The sequence below is a fragment of the Oncorhynchus clarkii genome, chromosome 9 (genome assembly GCF_045791955.1).
Source record: "Oncorhynchus clarkii lewisi isolate Uvic-CL-2024 chromosome 9, UVic_Ocla_1.0, whole genome shotgun sequence".
Classification (NCBI taxonomy): Eukaryota; Metazoa; Chordata; class Actinopteri; order Salmoniformes; family Salmonidae; genus Oncorhynchus; species Oncorhynchus clarkii.
The window spans coordinates 78,351,537-78,367,490 of NC_092155.1; the positions used below are offsets into that span (position 1 = coordinate 78,351,537).

Consider the following 15,954-nt stretch of genomic DNA (forward strand, 5'->3'; position numbering starts at 1 on the left):
TATTTCATGTGGATAAGAGAGACCGAGAGAGAGACAGAGAGAGAGACAGAGAGAGAGAGACCGAGAGAGAGAAAGAGACCGAAACAGAGACCAAGAGAAACAGAGACCAAGAGAGACAGAGAGAGAGAAAGAGACCGAAACAGAGACCAAGAGAAACAGAGACCAAGAGAGACAGAGACAGAGAGAGAGAGAGAAAGAGACCGAAACAGAGACCAAGAGAGAGAGAGACAGAGAGAGAGAGACCGAGAGAGAGACCGAGAGAGAGACAGAGAAAGAGACCGAGAGAGAGAAAGAGACCGAAACAGAGACCAAGAGAAACAGAGACCAAGAGAGACAGAGACAGAGAGAGAGAGAGAAAGAGACCGAAACAGAGACCAAGAGAGAGAGAGACAGAGAGAGAGAGACCGAGAGAGAGACCGAGAGAGAGACAGAGAAAGAGACAGAGAGACCGAAACAGAGACCAAGAGAAACAGAGACCAAGTGAGACAGAGACAGAGAGAGAGAGAAAGAGACCGAAACAGAGAGAGAGAGAAAGAGACCGAAACAGAGAGAGAGAGAGACAGAGAGAAAGAGAGAGAGAGACCGAGAGAGAGACAAAGAGACCAAGAGAGAGAAAGAGACCGAAACAGAGACCAAGAGAGACAGAGAGAAAGAGAGACCGAGAGAGAGACAGAGACCGAAACAGAGACCAAGAGAGACAGAGAGAAAGAGAGACCGAGAGAGAGACAGAGAGAGAGAAAGAGACCGAAACAGAGACCAAGAGAGACCGAGCGAGACAGAGACAGAGAGAGAGAGAAAGAGAGACAGAGAGAGAGAGAGAGACAGAGAGAGACCGAGACAGAGAAACAGAGAGAGACAGAGAGACCGAGAGAGAAAGAGACAGAGAGAGAAAGAGACAGAGAGAGAGAGAGACAGAGAGACCGAGACAGAGAGAGACAGAGAGAGAGGGGGATGAAGGGTACTCACATGTCAGGTGAGGAGCCTGGTCTCTTAGCAGTTGGTTTAGCTGCAACGCCATCTTTACCCATCTCTACAGGGAGAGGACATAGGATTGTAATAATATATTTTATAATAGCACTTTTCATTAAAACGAAAATCTCAAAGACACTTTAAAAACTTGTCAAAGAGTAAAGGTGGCAAACACGTTAGCTTTTAAAAATTTTTTTAAAGGAAAGAGCATCATGAAGTATGGTTGTTGCTATGGTTGTTGCTATGGTTGTTGCTATGGGGTACATCAATCTTCATTTCAATATATCAAGGTCAACACAAGTCAAGTTTGGATTTGTTCCATTATAAATAACCAGAGTCCTCTGGTTATAATAAAATATCAACCTTTTGTTCATATGTATCGATTGATAAAGGGAATTAATTCCCTTTGAGATCAATGGGAGAGCTCTGTTTCACTTAAGAGCAGCACAAAATACAAAACACAATGAGGAATTAGTGACACGATTCAAACACTTTAGAGAGAGACAGAGGAGGCTAGCTTAGCGTTCCGTACCTTGGAGCCACCTGACCTGCGTGGCAGGGCCGTAACCTTTCTCGTTGCGGGCTGCGATGCGGAAGATGATGGCAGGCTTGGTGGTGTAGTCTATGTGTGCGTTGGAGAGGCTGGACGACTGCACCAGGCAGGAAGGGTTGGGCCCACAGAACACTCGCATGAAAGCCAGCTGGGCTGGGGTGGTGGTGGTGGTGGGCTTGGCCTGCTCCCCGCTCTGGGCGCTCTGGATGGCCAGGTACACCGAGTACTCAATGATCTTACCAGATGTGACCGACGGAGGCTCCCAGGTCAGGTGGGCGCCGTCTGGGCTCTGAGGGGAGAGGGAGGAGTGGGGAGAGAGAGAAGAGGGGAGAGAGAGAGGGAAGAGGGGAGGAGTGGGGAGAGAGAGAGAGGGAAGAGGGGAGGAGTGGGGAGAGAGAGAGGGGGAAGAGGGGAGGAGTGGGGAGAGAGAGAGAGACAGAGGAGAGAGGGGAGAGAGGAGAGAGGAGAGAGAGAGGAGAGACAGAGGAGAGAGGGGAGAGAGGAGAGAGGAGAGAGAGGAGAGAGGAGAGAGAGAGAGAGAGGAGAGAGGGAGACAAACTTTAAACTCCAGTGAGACAAATGTAGCATTACTGACCTCTGACATGGTGTGTTCTGAGTTTTGAACACACATTCAAAGAAACAAAATAAACCATTAAAATAATAAATAAATAACGCTCCCTGGGCAAAGGACGTTCAAAAATACGTTTTTTTAAAACAACTTTCGTGGTTAAATAAATTACACTGAACAAAAAATATAAAAAACACCATGTAACAACTTCTGAGTTACAGTTCATAAGGAAATCAGTTAATTTAAATATATTCATTAGGCCCTAATCTATGGATATCACAACTGGGAATACAGATATGAATCTGTTGGTCACAGATACCTCAGGTAAGGGAGTGGATCAGAAAACCAGTCAGTATCTGGTGTGGATCAGAGAACCAGTCAGTATCTGGTGTGGATCAGAAAACCAGTCAGTATCTGGTGTGGATCAGAGAACCAGTCAGTATCTGGTGTGGATCAGAGAACCAGTCAGTATCTGGTGTGGATCAGAGAACCAGTCAGTATCTGGTGTTGCCACCATTAGCCTCATGCAGCGTGACACATCTCCTTCACATAGAGTGGATCAGGCTGGTGATTGTGGCCTGTGGAATGTTGTCCCACTCCTCTTCAATGGCTGTGTGAAGTTGCTGGATATTGGGCGGGAACTGGAACACACTGTCGATCCAGAGCATCCCGAACACGCTCAATGGGTAACATGTCTGGTGAGTATGGAGGTCATGGAAGAACTGGGACATTTTCAGCTTCCAGGAATTGTGTACAGATCCTTGCAACATTGGGGCCGTGCATTATCATGCTGAAACATGAGGTGATGGCGGCAGATGAATGGCACGAAAATGGACCTCAGGATCTCGTCACGGTATCACTGTGCATTCAAGTTGCCATTGAAAATAATACAATTGTGTTCATTGTCTGTAGCTTATGCCCGCCCATACCATAAGCCCACCATGGGGAACTCTGTTCACAGCATTTACATCAACAAACCGCTCGCACTCACGACGCCATCTTCCTGGAACAGTTGAAACCGGGATTCATCTGTGAAGAGCAGACTTCGACAGTGTGCCAGTGCCCATCGAAGGTGAGCATTTGCCCTGGTGAGGACGTACGAGCACGCAGATGAGCTTCCCTGAGACGGTTTCTGACAGTTTGTGCAGAAATTCTTCGGTTTTGCAAACCCCCAGTTTCATCAGCTGTCCGGGTGGCTGGTCTCAAGACGATCCCACAGGTGAAGAAGCCGGAAGTGGAGGTCCTGGGCTGGCAGTGGTTACACGTGGTCTGCGGTTGTGAGGCCGGATGGACATACTGCCAAATTCTCTAAAACGATGTTGGAGGCGGCTTATGGTAGAGAAATGAACTTAAAACTTGAGACATCTGTGGCGTTGTGATGTGTATCTGCACATTACATTTAAGAGTGGTCTTTTATTGTTCCCAGCACAAGGTGCACCTGTGTAACGACCGTGCTGTTTAATCAGCTTCTTGATATGCCACACCTGTCAAGTGGATGGATTATCTTGGCAAAAGGATAAATACTAACAAGGATGTAAACAAATTTGTGCACAACATTTCGAGAGAAATAAGCTTTTTCTGGGATCTTTTATTTCAGCTCATGAAGCACGGGACCAACACGGTACACGTTGCCTTCATATTTGTTGTGTAAAAATGCAAATGTGTTACCTTGCTGATCTTGATAGCACAGGGAGCTCCGGGGAAGCCTGGTAGACACGTCTTGAAGGCCGAGACCTCTGAGAAGTTCCCCCGACCGCAGGTGTTGATCCCGGCCACTCTGAATTTATAGGCCGTCCCAGGCTGGAGATCCACCTTCTTCATTTGACTGTAGTCTGGGATCGCCCCAGAGTCATCCTACAAGAACAAGACAAGTTCAGTACACACACACACACACACACACACGACGTGATTCAATTAAATTCAAGTTAATTGGTAGCGTACACAGATGTGCAGATGTGATCTAAGATGCAGCTAAATGCTTGTTTCGTTAACTCCAACAGTGCAGTAGTAATACCTAGCAGTACAAAAAACACACAGAAGAGAAGAGACATGTGGTAGTAGTGGTCTGAGGTAACACTTAATGTATTGTGGTAGTAGTGGTCTGAGGTAACACTTAATGTATTGTGGTAGTAGTGGTAGTAGTGGTCTGAGGTAACACTTAATGTATTGTGGTAGTAGTGGTCTGAGGTAACACTTAATGTATAATGTATTGTGGTAGTAGTGGTCTGAGGTAACACTTAATGTATTGTGGTAGTAGTGGTCTGAGGTAACACTTAATGTATTGTGGTAGTAGTGGTCTGAGGTAACACTTAATGTATTGTGGTAGTAGTGGTCTGAGGTAACACTTAATGTATTGTGGTAGTAGTGGTCTGAGGTAACACTTAATGTATTGTGGTAGTAGTGGTCTGAGGTAACACTTAATGTATTGTGGTAGTAGTGGTCTGAGGTAACACTTAATGTATTGTGGTAGTAGTGGTAGTAGTGGTCTGAGGTAACACTTAATGTATTGTGGTAGTAGTGGTCTGAGGTAACACTTAATGTATTGTGGTAGTAGTGGTCTGAGGTAACACTTAATGTATTGTGGTAGTAGTGGTCTGAGGTAACACTTAATGTATTGTGGTAGTAGTGGTCTGAGGTAACACTTAATGTATTGTGGTAGTAGTGGTCTGAGGTAACACTTAATGTATTGTGGTAGTAGTGGTCTGAGGTAACACTTAATGTATTGTGGTAGTAGTGGTCTGAGGTAACACTTAATGTATTGTGGTGTATTGTAGTACTTAATGTATTGTGGTAGTAGTGGTCTGAGGTAACACTTAATGTATTGTGGTAGTAGTGGTCTGAGGTAACACTTAATGTATTGTGGTAGTAGTGGTCTGAGGTAACACTTAATGTATTGTGGTAGTAGTGGTCTGAGGTAACACTTAATGTATTGTGGTAGTAGTGGTCTGAGGTAACACTTAATGTATTGTGGTAGTAGTGGTCTGAGGTAACACTTAATGTATTGTGGTAGTAGTGGTCTGAGGTAACACTTAATGTATTGTGGTAGTAGTGGTCTGAGGTAACACTTAATGTATAATGTGTGGTAGTAGTGGTCTGAGGTAACACTTAATGTATTGTGGTAGTAGTGGTCTGAGGTAACACTTAATGTATTGTGGTAGTAGTGGTCTGTAGTGGTCTGAGGTAACACTTAATGTATTGTGGTAGTAGTGGTCTGAGGTAACACTTAATGTATTGTGGTAGTAGTGGTCTGAGGTAACACTTAATGTATTGTGGTAGTAGTGGTCTGAGGTAACACTTAATGTATTGTATTGTGGTAGATTGTGGTAGTAGTGGTAGTATGTATTGTGGTAGTAGTGGTCTGAGGTAACACTTAATGTATTGTGGTAGTAGTGGTCTGAGGTAACACTTAATGTATTGTGGTAGTAGTGGTCTGAGGTAACACTTAATGTATTGTGGTAGTAGTGGTCTGAGGTAACACTTAATGTATTGTGGTAGTAGTGGTAGTAGTGGTCTGTAGTGGTCTGAGGTAACACTTAATGTATTGTGGTAGTAGTGGTAACACTTAATGTATTGTGGTAGTAGTGGTCTTAATGTATTGTGGTAGTAGTGGTCTGAGGTAACACTTAATGTATTGTGGTAGTAGTGGTCTGAGGTAACACTTAATGTATTGTAGATATGTGGTAGTAGAGTAGTGGTCTCAGGTAACACACTTAATGTATTGTGGTAGTAGTGGTCTGAGGTAACACTTAATGTATTGTGGTAGTAGTGGTCTGAGGTAACACTTAATGTATTGTGGTAGTAGTGGTCTGAGGGAGCACACTTAATGTATTGTGGTAGTAGTGGTCTGAGGTAACACTTAATGTATTGTGGTAGTAGTGGTCTGAGGGAACACACTTCCGACACGGTCGGGTATTTGATAGGGAGAACAAAAGGACTTGTACTTTAACAACTCATGATGTGATTGTGCTAATCATAAAGCAAACCCTTCCTCCTTTCCTCGTCTCTTGAGAGTTCTTTCTATCCGTCCTCACAATGGACGGAGAACCCCACTGAATGACTGGACAACATATCCAGAGAGACATGATACATTGATGTCTCTCTGGAAGGAGATCCTCGCCCTGAGCTCATCTACTTTATATATAGTATATTAAATAGTAGTATATTTAATATAGTCTGAAGTGGTGGATGGTGTGCCTGCCACCTTCTTCCCCCGGGATGAATAAAGCTACTGTAGAAATTTCAAACAAAGGACCCGAGCTCAGATGGTGGAGTTCAGGCTTGAATTTCTGGTGAATGACCGCCAATCTAATGTCCGAAAGTTATTTTAATGTTGTAGGTAATACAGTAAATAAAATAACTGTAAAGTTGTCTAGGGGCTAGAAACAGAGCGACCATGTCCGTCAGCACCCTCTAGTAAATCTGAGGCAAGCTCTATTCATCCTAAACGCAGGAGAAGAGGAAGAAGGTGGCGTGCACCTCAGAGTATATTACTCACTAACGTTCCTGGACAATAAAGTAGATGAGCTCAGGGCGAGGATCTCCTTCCAGAGAGACATCAATGTATCATGTCTCCCTGGATATATTGTCTATGTCCGTCAGCACCGTCTAGTAAATCTTTTTTCATCTTAACCTATGCATTTCATTTACTTCCATCTTCAACTCATTGTAAAGCCTCGCTGGGGCAAATACTTCCTTTTTTCCCCAGTAGGGACCACACCCCTATATTAAAAATGTATGCACTTAATGTACTGTAAATGACTGAGGATAAAATATGTCTGCTAAGTTTTGTGTGTGTGTGTGTGTGTATGTATATATATATATATATATATATATATATTCGAAAAGCACAAAATAAACCAAACGCAATGGATTCTACGCGTCCTCTCTTTCTCGCCTCCTCAAAATATTGGACGAGAAGGTCAGAAGTGTTTTGAGAAGGAGAGGATGAGTGAGCATGTGAAAGAGCCCTAGAAAAGCGCTATATAAACCCAATGTAATTATCATAGATTCCATGGTGGCATTATAGTGACTTCAGAACAGCAGCCTTGTTAAGGCCGTCTATTTCCCAGCAGAAACCCTTTGGAAGAGTTACTGCATATATTATGACAACATTTTGTCAAGTTTGTTTTGGACTTCGGAGAGTTTTTTTATTTTTCTTTTCTCCCGACTGTTTGGGCACACAAATATGTTTCTGAGTGACAAGCCGAAGTTCGGAGCCGAAGTCCATGCCCCATTTGTCAGTGATTGGTCAACAGTGTCAGTGACTGGTTCACAGTGTCAGTGATTGGTCCACAGTGTCAGTGATTGGTCCACAGTGTCAGTGATTGGTCCACAGTAGGGATTCTTCAATAAAGTCGTTGTCACTCAACCAGAGACGACTCGTTCATGCAAATTTCTGTCATTGAGAAATACTGCACTAAATATCTTAAGACGTAAAATCACGACAAAGATCTCCTCTGCAAAAACATCAAAATGAATGACATGAGTTATCTTAGATTAATTCTGACTTATTTTGAGGAAGTGTAAACAGGCTACGGGCATCTCAAAATGGACAAAAAGTACTATCAGCGCTTTAAAAAATTATTATAATTCAAGCCAAGGTCCTTTTAAGGGATTATGTGAGCACAGGCACCAGCCGAACTGAAGCATGCTGAGGCATTTATAGAATCTTACATCGACAAAGGCCTGGTCATCAGCGTGTAGTGTGTGTGGAGTGTCTTACCACAACAGTGGCTTGGTCGTCAGCGGGTAGTGTGTGTGGTGTGTGTGCGTGCGTGCGTGGTGTGGGAGTGTCTTACATCGACAGTGGCTTGGTCGTCAGCGGGCAAGTAGTAGTGTGTGACCACGGTGTTGGTCACCTTGACGATGCCAACATCAAACCACTGGTTGTCTTTCTTCACCGGGGCTTTGGCCACCGCAGGAGGAGCTCCTTGTCTCTAAATAAACAATATGGGAGTATTAGAAGACATGGTAATAATCTGGAGTACTAGATGGTAATAATCTGGAGTACTAGAAGGTAATAATCTGGAGTACTAGAAGGTAATAATCTGGAGTACTAGAAGGTAATAATCTGGAGTACTAAAAGGTAATAATCTGGAGTACTAAAAGGTAATAATCTGGAGTATTAGAAGACAAGGTAATAATCTGGAGTATTCGAAGACAAGGTAATAATCTGGAGTACTAGAAGGTAATAATCTGGAGTACTAGAAGGTAATAATCTGGAGTACTAGAAGGTAATAATCTGGAGTACTAGAAGGTAATAATCTGGAGTACTAGAAGGTAATAATCTGGAGTACTAGAAGGTAATAATCTGGAGTACTAGAAGGTAATAATCTGGAGTATTAGAAGGTAATAATCTAGGATGGTAATAATCTGGAGTACTAGAAGGTAATAATCTGGAGTACTAGAAGGTAATAATCTGGAGTACTAGAAGGTAATAATCTGGAGCACTAGAAGACAAGGTAATAATCGGGAGTATTAGAAGACAAGGTAATAATCTGGAGGATTAATCTGGAGTACTAGAAGGTAATAATCTGGAGTACTAGAAGGTAATAATCTGGAGTACTAGAAGGTAATAATCTGGAGTACTAGAAGGTAATAATCTGGAGTATTAGAAGACATGGTAATAATCTGGAGTACTAGAAGGTAATAATCTGGAGTACTAGAAGACAAGGTAATAATCTGGAGTATTAGAAGACAAGGTAATAATCTGGAGGATTAGAAGACAAGGTAATAATCTGGAGTACTAGAAGGTAATAATCTGGAGTACTAAAAGGTAATAATCTGGAGTACTAGAAGGTAATAATCTGGAGTATTAGAAGACAAGGTAATAATCTGGAATACTAGAAGACAAGGTAATAATCTGGAGTACTAGAAGACAAGGTAATAAATTGGAGTATTAGAAGACAAGGTAATAATCTGGAGTACTAGAAGGTAATAATCTGGAGTACTAGAAGACAAGGTAATAATCTGGAGTATTAGAAGACAAGGTAATAATCTGGAGGATTAGAAGACAAGGTAATAATCTGGAGTACTTGAAGGTAATAATCTGGAGTATTAGAAGACAAGGTAATAATCTGGAGGATTAGAAGACAAGGTAATAATCTGGAGTAACTAGAAGGTAATAATCTGAGTACTAGAAGACAAGGTAATAATCTGGAGTATTAGAAGACAAGGTAATAATCTGGAGGATTAGAAGACAAGGTAATAATCTGGAGGATTAGAAGACAAGGTAATAATCTGGAGTAACTAGAAGGTAATAATCTGAGTACTAGAAGACAAGGTAATAATCTGGAGTATTAGAAGACAAGGTAATAATCTGGAGGATTAGAAGACAAGGTAATAATCTGGAGGATTAGAAGACAAGGTAATAATCTGGAGTACTAGAAGGTAATAATCTGGAGTATTAGAAGACATGGTAATAATCTGGAGTACTAGAAGGTAATAATCTGGAGTACTAGAAGGTAATAATCTGGAGTATTAGAAGACAAGGTAATAATCTGGAGTATTAGAAGACAAGGTAATAATCTGGAGTATTAGAAGACAAGGTAATAATCTGGAGTATTAGAAGACAAGGTAATAATCTGGAGTACTAGAAGGTAATAATCTGGAGTATTAGAAGACAAGGTAATAATCTGGAGTATTAGAAGACAAGGTAATAATCTGGAGTATTAGAAGACAAGGTAATAATCTGGAGTATTAGAAGACAATGTAATAATCTGGAGTACTAGAAGGTAATAATTTGGAGTATTAGAAGACATGGTAATAATCTGGAGTACTAGAAGGTAATAATCTGGAGTACTAGAAGGTAATAATCTGGAGTACTAGAAGGTAATAATCTGGAGTACTAGAAGGTAATAATCTGGAGTACTAGAAGGTAATAATCTGGAGTACTAGAAGGTAATAATCTGGAGTACTAGAAGGTAATAATCTGGAGTACTAGAAGGTAATAATCTGGAGTACTAGAAGGTAATAATCTGGAGTACTAGAAGGTAATAATCTGGAGGACTAGAAGGTAATAATCTGGAGTACTAGAAGGTAATAATCTGGAGTACTAGAAGGTAATAATCTGGAGTACTAAAAGGTAATAATCTGGAGTACTAAAAGGTAATAATCTGGAGTACTAGAAGGTAATAATCTGGAGGATTAGAAGACAAGGTAATAATCTGGAGTATTAGAAGACAAGGTAATAATCTGGAGTATTAGAAGACAAGGTAATAATCTGGAGTATTAGAAGACAAGGTAATAATCTGGAGTATTAGAAGACAAGGTAATAATCTGGAGTACTAGAAGGTAATAATCTGGAGTATTAGAAGACAAGGTAATAATCTGGAGTACTAGAAGACAAGGTAATAATCTGGAGTATTAGAAGACAAGGTAATAATCTGGAGGATTAGAAGACAAGGTAATAATCTGGAGGATTAGAAGACAATGTAATAAACATCCTTTAACATTTATCTCTGGAAATAGGGTCAAAAATATTATATTTTTTGACAAAATATTATATTTAGACAGTAAATCTCAAGAAAACTAATCATTTTTCAGTATCAAGAGGTGAACATAAATCCGAGACATCTAACAATCAATCAACAGATGACAAAATTTCAGACAAGGTTCAGTCCACTCACCCCTGCAGCAGACTCTATGCCGTTAGCCACCTCAGCCAGGGTCGCAGCTGCCTGCATCTTAGCCGGACTGGCCACCATCATGGGCTGAGTTTTAGCCGGGGTGGCCACCATCATGGGCTGAGTTTTAGCCGGGGTGGCCACCATCATGGGCTGAGTTTTAGCCGGGGTGGCCACCATCATGGGCTGAGTTTTAGCCGGGGTTGCCACCATCATGGGCTGAGTTTTAGCCGGGGTTGCCACCATCATGGGCTGAGTTTTAGCCGGGGTTGCCACCATCATGGGCTGAGTTTTAGCCGGGGTTGCCACCATCATGGGCTGAGTTTTAGCCGGGGTTGCCACCATCATGGGCTGAGTCTTAGCCGGGGTTGTCACCACCATGGTGCAGTTTGGGGCTAGCCGGGCCACCGCCTGGGTCACGGCAGCAGCCAGCTCCTGGCCGTTACTCTCTGACGCCGGGTCGTTCAGGCTGTCTGCTGGGGCCAGGCCCTCTGTGGGCTGGGTCAGATCAAACTTCATTTACACAGCACATTTCTTTAAAAAAAACCATATCTGTTCAAAGTGTTAAACAGAAGAAGAAAAAAAAGAGAGAACACCAAAAACCAATCGATTTATAGATTTAATACGCAGCGCTTCACCGACACGCATCGGGACCCCGGTTCAAATGTTTAACGTGAGTGCATTGGTCCGCGGGACCCCAAACCGAACATTACACGCATCGGGTCCCCGGTTCAAATGTTTAACGTGAGTGCATTGGTCCACGGGACCCCAAACCGACCCAAACGTTACACGCATCGGGTCCCCGGTTCAAATGTTTAACGTGAGTGCATTGGTCCGCGGGACCCCAAACCGAACGTTACACGCATCGGTCTCAAAATCAATTAAAACGTTACGAATCGCTGGTTTATATTTTTTTTCCATCTGAAATGTCTTTCTTTCTACCATCCAAAAAAAACCCGACATTTTCTGACAACGGTGTCCTTTCCCTCCACTGTCAATCTAAACATGCAACTGGGAGCTTACTTACAGCCCTTCTTAAGTTGGTTTCTACTTAACTGGGAGCTTGCTACAGCCCTTACGCTGGTTTCTACTTAACTGGGAGCTTGCTACATCCCTTCTTACGCTGGTTTCTACTTAACTGGGAGCTTGCTACAGCCCTTACGCTGGTTTCTACTTAACTGGGAGCTTGCTTACAGCCCTTCTTAAACTGGTTTCTACTTAACTGGGAGCTTGCTACAGCCCTTACGCTGGTTTCTACTTAACTGGGAGCTTGCTACAGCCCTTACGCTGGTTTCTACTTAACTGGGAGCTTGCTACATCCCTTCTTACGCTGGTTTCTACTTAACTGGGAGCTTGCTACAGCCCTTACGCTGGTTTCTACTTAACTGGGAGCTTGCTTACAGCCCTTCTTAAACTGGTTTCTACTTAACTGGGAGCTTGCTACAGCCCTTACGCTGGTTTCTACTTAACTGGGAGCTTGCTACAGCCCTTACGCTGGTTTCTACTTAAGGAAATGGGAAAATGACTTCATTTTGGATCCTTTGGAAACAACAGTTATTTGACAGGATTATATGGTGGTGGAGACGCTATATTAATGTTTGCCTGATCTGGCTGAGAAGATACGTTTGTTTCTTTCCACCAATACCATAACAGAATTAACCATAACATCAAACTAACTATGGAGTACAGCAAGGATAACTACAAATTTTTTTGGGGACCTTGAGATCACTAAAAATGACATCAATCCTTAGGAAGCCTACAGATGGGAATACCATCCTGAGGGCAAGACAGCTTTCACCCCCCCCCAAAAAAGTCTAAAAGAGAACATTTCAAAACGGCCAATTCCAAAGAGTCCACAGAATTTGCGATCAAGAAACAGACCACAGTGTCAAATCTGCTGAATTGGAGAATCTCTGTTACAGCGCTCAGATCCTGAAAGATGCCGTTATAAGAGCCGGGACGACACATTAATGTGTTAGATAATATATCACAGAACCAGAAAACATTCTAAAAAAGAATCATTAAAAATAATTGGGGGAATCATCCAAAGTGATACGCTACTAAGCCAAGTCTTTCACTGAGCCACCAGTCAGTCCTACCCTTTAAGAGATGTCCTACCTTTTAAGAGATGTCCTACCCTTTAAGAGATGTCCTACCCTTTAAGAGATGTCCTACCCTTTAAGAGATGTCCTACCCTTTAAGAGATGTCCTACCCTAAATGACAAAATTAGTCCACAGCTATCTTCCGGGTGACTCTCAAAACACTTGGCTTGACCAATAAAACCCAAACGGCTCATTTTGTACATGTAACCAGGGCAAACATTGTAGAAATATAGCAACGGCAATATTTTGTTGACTCAGCTAAAATAGAATCAAGTTGAAGCATTGAATGAAGTGCAAAAACCACTCGTTCACCGACAGATTGGAATGGCCACAGCGCAAGGTGTTCTACATTGGATGGACAAAGAGACACCGTCAAGACCGCTTAACGGAACACAAATCGGCTCCATACGGGTATCCAATGAAGAATAACCCATGGCAACCCTGCCTCCCTACAAGCTATGGGTATTGATCATATTCCGGCCTCTATTAGAAATAGAGTCTTAAACAGTTAAACCAAAGGAAAAGTTTTTGGATGTACAAACTACAGGCCACTAAGTACCCTGGTTTAAATGGAGATATGGATTTATAAACTACAGGCCACTAAGTACCCTGGTTTAAATGAAGATAAGGATTACAAACTACAGGCCACTAAATACCCTGGTTTAAATGAAGATATGGATTTACAATCTACAGGCCACTAAATACCCTGGTTTAAATGAAGATATGGATTTACAAACTACAGGCCACTAAATACCCTGGTTTAAATGGAGATATGGATTTACAATCTACAGGCCACTAAATACCCTGGTTTAAATGGAGATATGGATTTACAAACTATAGGCCACTAAATACCCTGGTTTAAATGGAGATATGGATTTACAAACTACATGCCACTAAATACCCTGGTTTAAATGAAGATATGGATTTACAAACTACAGGCCACTAAATACCCTGGTTTAAATGAAGATATGGATTTACAATCTACAGGCCACTAAATACCCTGGTTTAAATGAAGATATGGATTTACAATCTACAGGCCACTAAATACCCTGGTTTAAATGAAGATATGGATTTACAATCTACAGACCACTAAATACCCTGGTTTAAATGAAGATATGGATTTACAAACTACAGGCCACTAAATACCCTGGTTTAAATGGAGATATGGATTTACAAACTACAGGCCACTAAATACCCTGGTTTAAATGAAGATATGGATTTACAAACTACAGGCCACTAAATACCCTGGTTTAAATGAAGATATGGATTTACAAACTACAGGCCACTAAGTACCCTGGTTTAAATGAAGATCTGGATTTACAAACTACAGGCCACTAAATACCCTGGTTTAAATGAAGATATGGATTTACAAACTACAGGCCACTACGTACCCTGGTTTAAATGAAGATATGGATTTACAATCTACAGGCCACTAAATACCCTGGTTTAAATGGAGATATGGATTTACAAACTATAGGCCACTAAATACCCTGGTTTAAATGGAGATATGGATTTACAATCTACAGGCCACTAAATACCCTGGTTTAAATGGAGATATGGATTTACAAACTATAGGCCACTAAATACCCTGGTTTAAATGGAGATATGGATTTACAAACTACAGGCCACTAAGTACCCTGGTTTAAATGAAGATATGGATTTACAAACTACAGGCCACTAAATACCCTGGTTTAAATGGAGATATGGATTTACAAACTACAGGCCACTAAATACCCTGGTTTAACCTCTTTGATCTCTAGGGGCGCTATTTCATTTTTGGATAAAAAACGTTCCCGTTTTAAGCGCGATATTTTGTCACGAAAAGATGCTCGACTATGCATATTCTTGACAGTTTTTGAAAGAAAACACTCTGAAGTTTCAGAATCTGCAAAGATATTGTCTGTAAGTGCCCCAGAACTCATTCTACAGGCAAAACCAAGATGATGCATCAACCAGGAAATGATCAGAATTTCTGAAGCTCTGTTTTCCATTGTCTCCTTATATGGCTGTGATTGCGCAAGGAATGAGCCTACACTTTCTGTCGTTCCCCCAAAGTGTTAGCAGCATTGTGACGTATTTGTAGGCATATCATTGGAAGATTGACCATAAGAGACTACATTTTCCAAGTGTCCGCCTGGTGTCCCTGCGTCGAAATTGGAGCGTAAAGCCAGGTGCAATTATTTTTCCATTTGAGAGCAAGGAGAAACCAGGCTTCCACGAAGGATATATCATTGAAGAGATATGTGGAAAAACACCTTGAGGATTGATTCTAAACCACGTTTGCCATGTTTCAGTCGATATTATGGAGTTAATTTGGAAAAAAGTTCGCGTTTTGAGGGCTGAATTTTCGTTTTTTTTTTTTTTTTTTTTTTTTTTTTTTTGGTAGCCAAATGTGATGTACAAAACGGAGCTATTTCTAATACACAAAGAATCTTTTTGGAAAAACGGAGCATCTGCTATCTAACTGAGAGTCTCCTCATTGAAAACATCAGAAGTTCTTCAAAGGTAAGTTATTTTATTTGAAGGCTTTACTTGTTTTTGTGATAGTTGCCTGCTAAATGCTAACGCTAATGCTAACGCTAATGCTAACGCTAAATGCTACGCTAGCTAGCTACTGTTACACAAATGATTGTTTTCCTATGGTTGAAAAGCATATTTTGAAAATCTGAGATGACAGTGTTGTTAACAAAAGGCTAAGCTTGAGAGCTAGCATATTTATTTCATTTCATTTGCGATTTTCATGAATAGTTAACGTTGCGTTATGGTAATGAGCTTAGGTCTATAAATAGAATCCCGGATCCGGGTTTGGTCGTCGCAACAGGTTAAATGAAGATATGGATTTACAAACTACAGGCCACTAAATACCCTGGTTTAAATGGAGATATGGATTTACAATCTACAGGCCACTAAGTACCCTGGTTTAAATGGAGATATGGATTTACAATCTACAGGCCACTAAGTACCCTGGTTTAAATGAAGATATGGATTTACAATCTACAGACCACTAAATACCCTGGTTTAAATGAAGATATGGATTTACAAACTACAGGCCACTAAATACCCTGGTTTAAATGGAGATATGGATTTACAAACTACAGGCCACTAAATACCCTGGTTTAAATGAAGATATGGATTTA

At 41.4% G+C, this 15,954-nt stretch overlaps 1 protein-coding gene across 4 annotated transcripts in view; it reads right to left on the reverse strand.

Moving 5' to 3' along the window:
* LOC139416963 (host cell factor C1b) overlaps positions 1 to 15,954 on the reverse strand; it is an 83,878-nt gene that overhangs the window by 2,318 nt on the left and 65,606 nt on the right. For all 4 annotated transcript variants that reach the window (XM_071166179.1, XM_071166177.1, XM_071166178.1 and 1 more), the window contains 5 exons: positions 10,718 to 11,212; positions 7,889 to 8,026; positions 3,759 to 3,944; positions 1,502 to 1,811; positions 967 to 1,030 (listed from right to left, as the gene is read on the reverse strand). In XM_071166179.1, the coding sequence (XP_071022280.1) occupies positions 967 to 1,030; positions 1,502 to 1,811; positions 3,759 to 3,944; positions 7,889 to 8,026; positions 10,718 to 11,212 (1,193 nt within the window). The remainder of the gene's footprint in view (positions 1 to 966; positions 1,031 to 1,501; positions 1,812 to 3,758; positions 3,945 to 7,888; positions 8,027 to 10,717; positions 11,213 to 15,954) is intronic.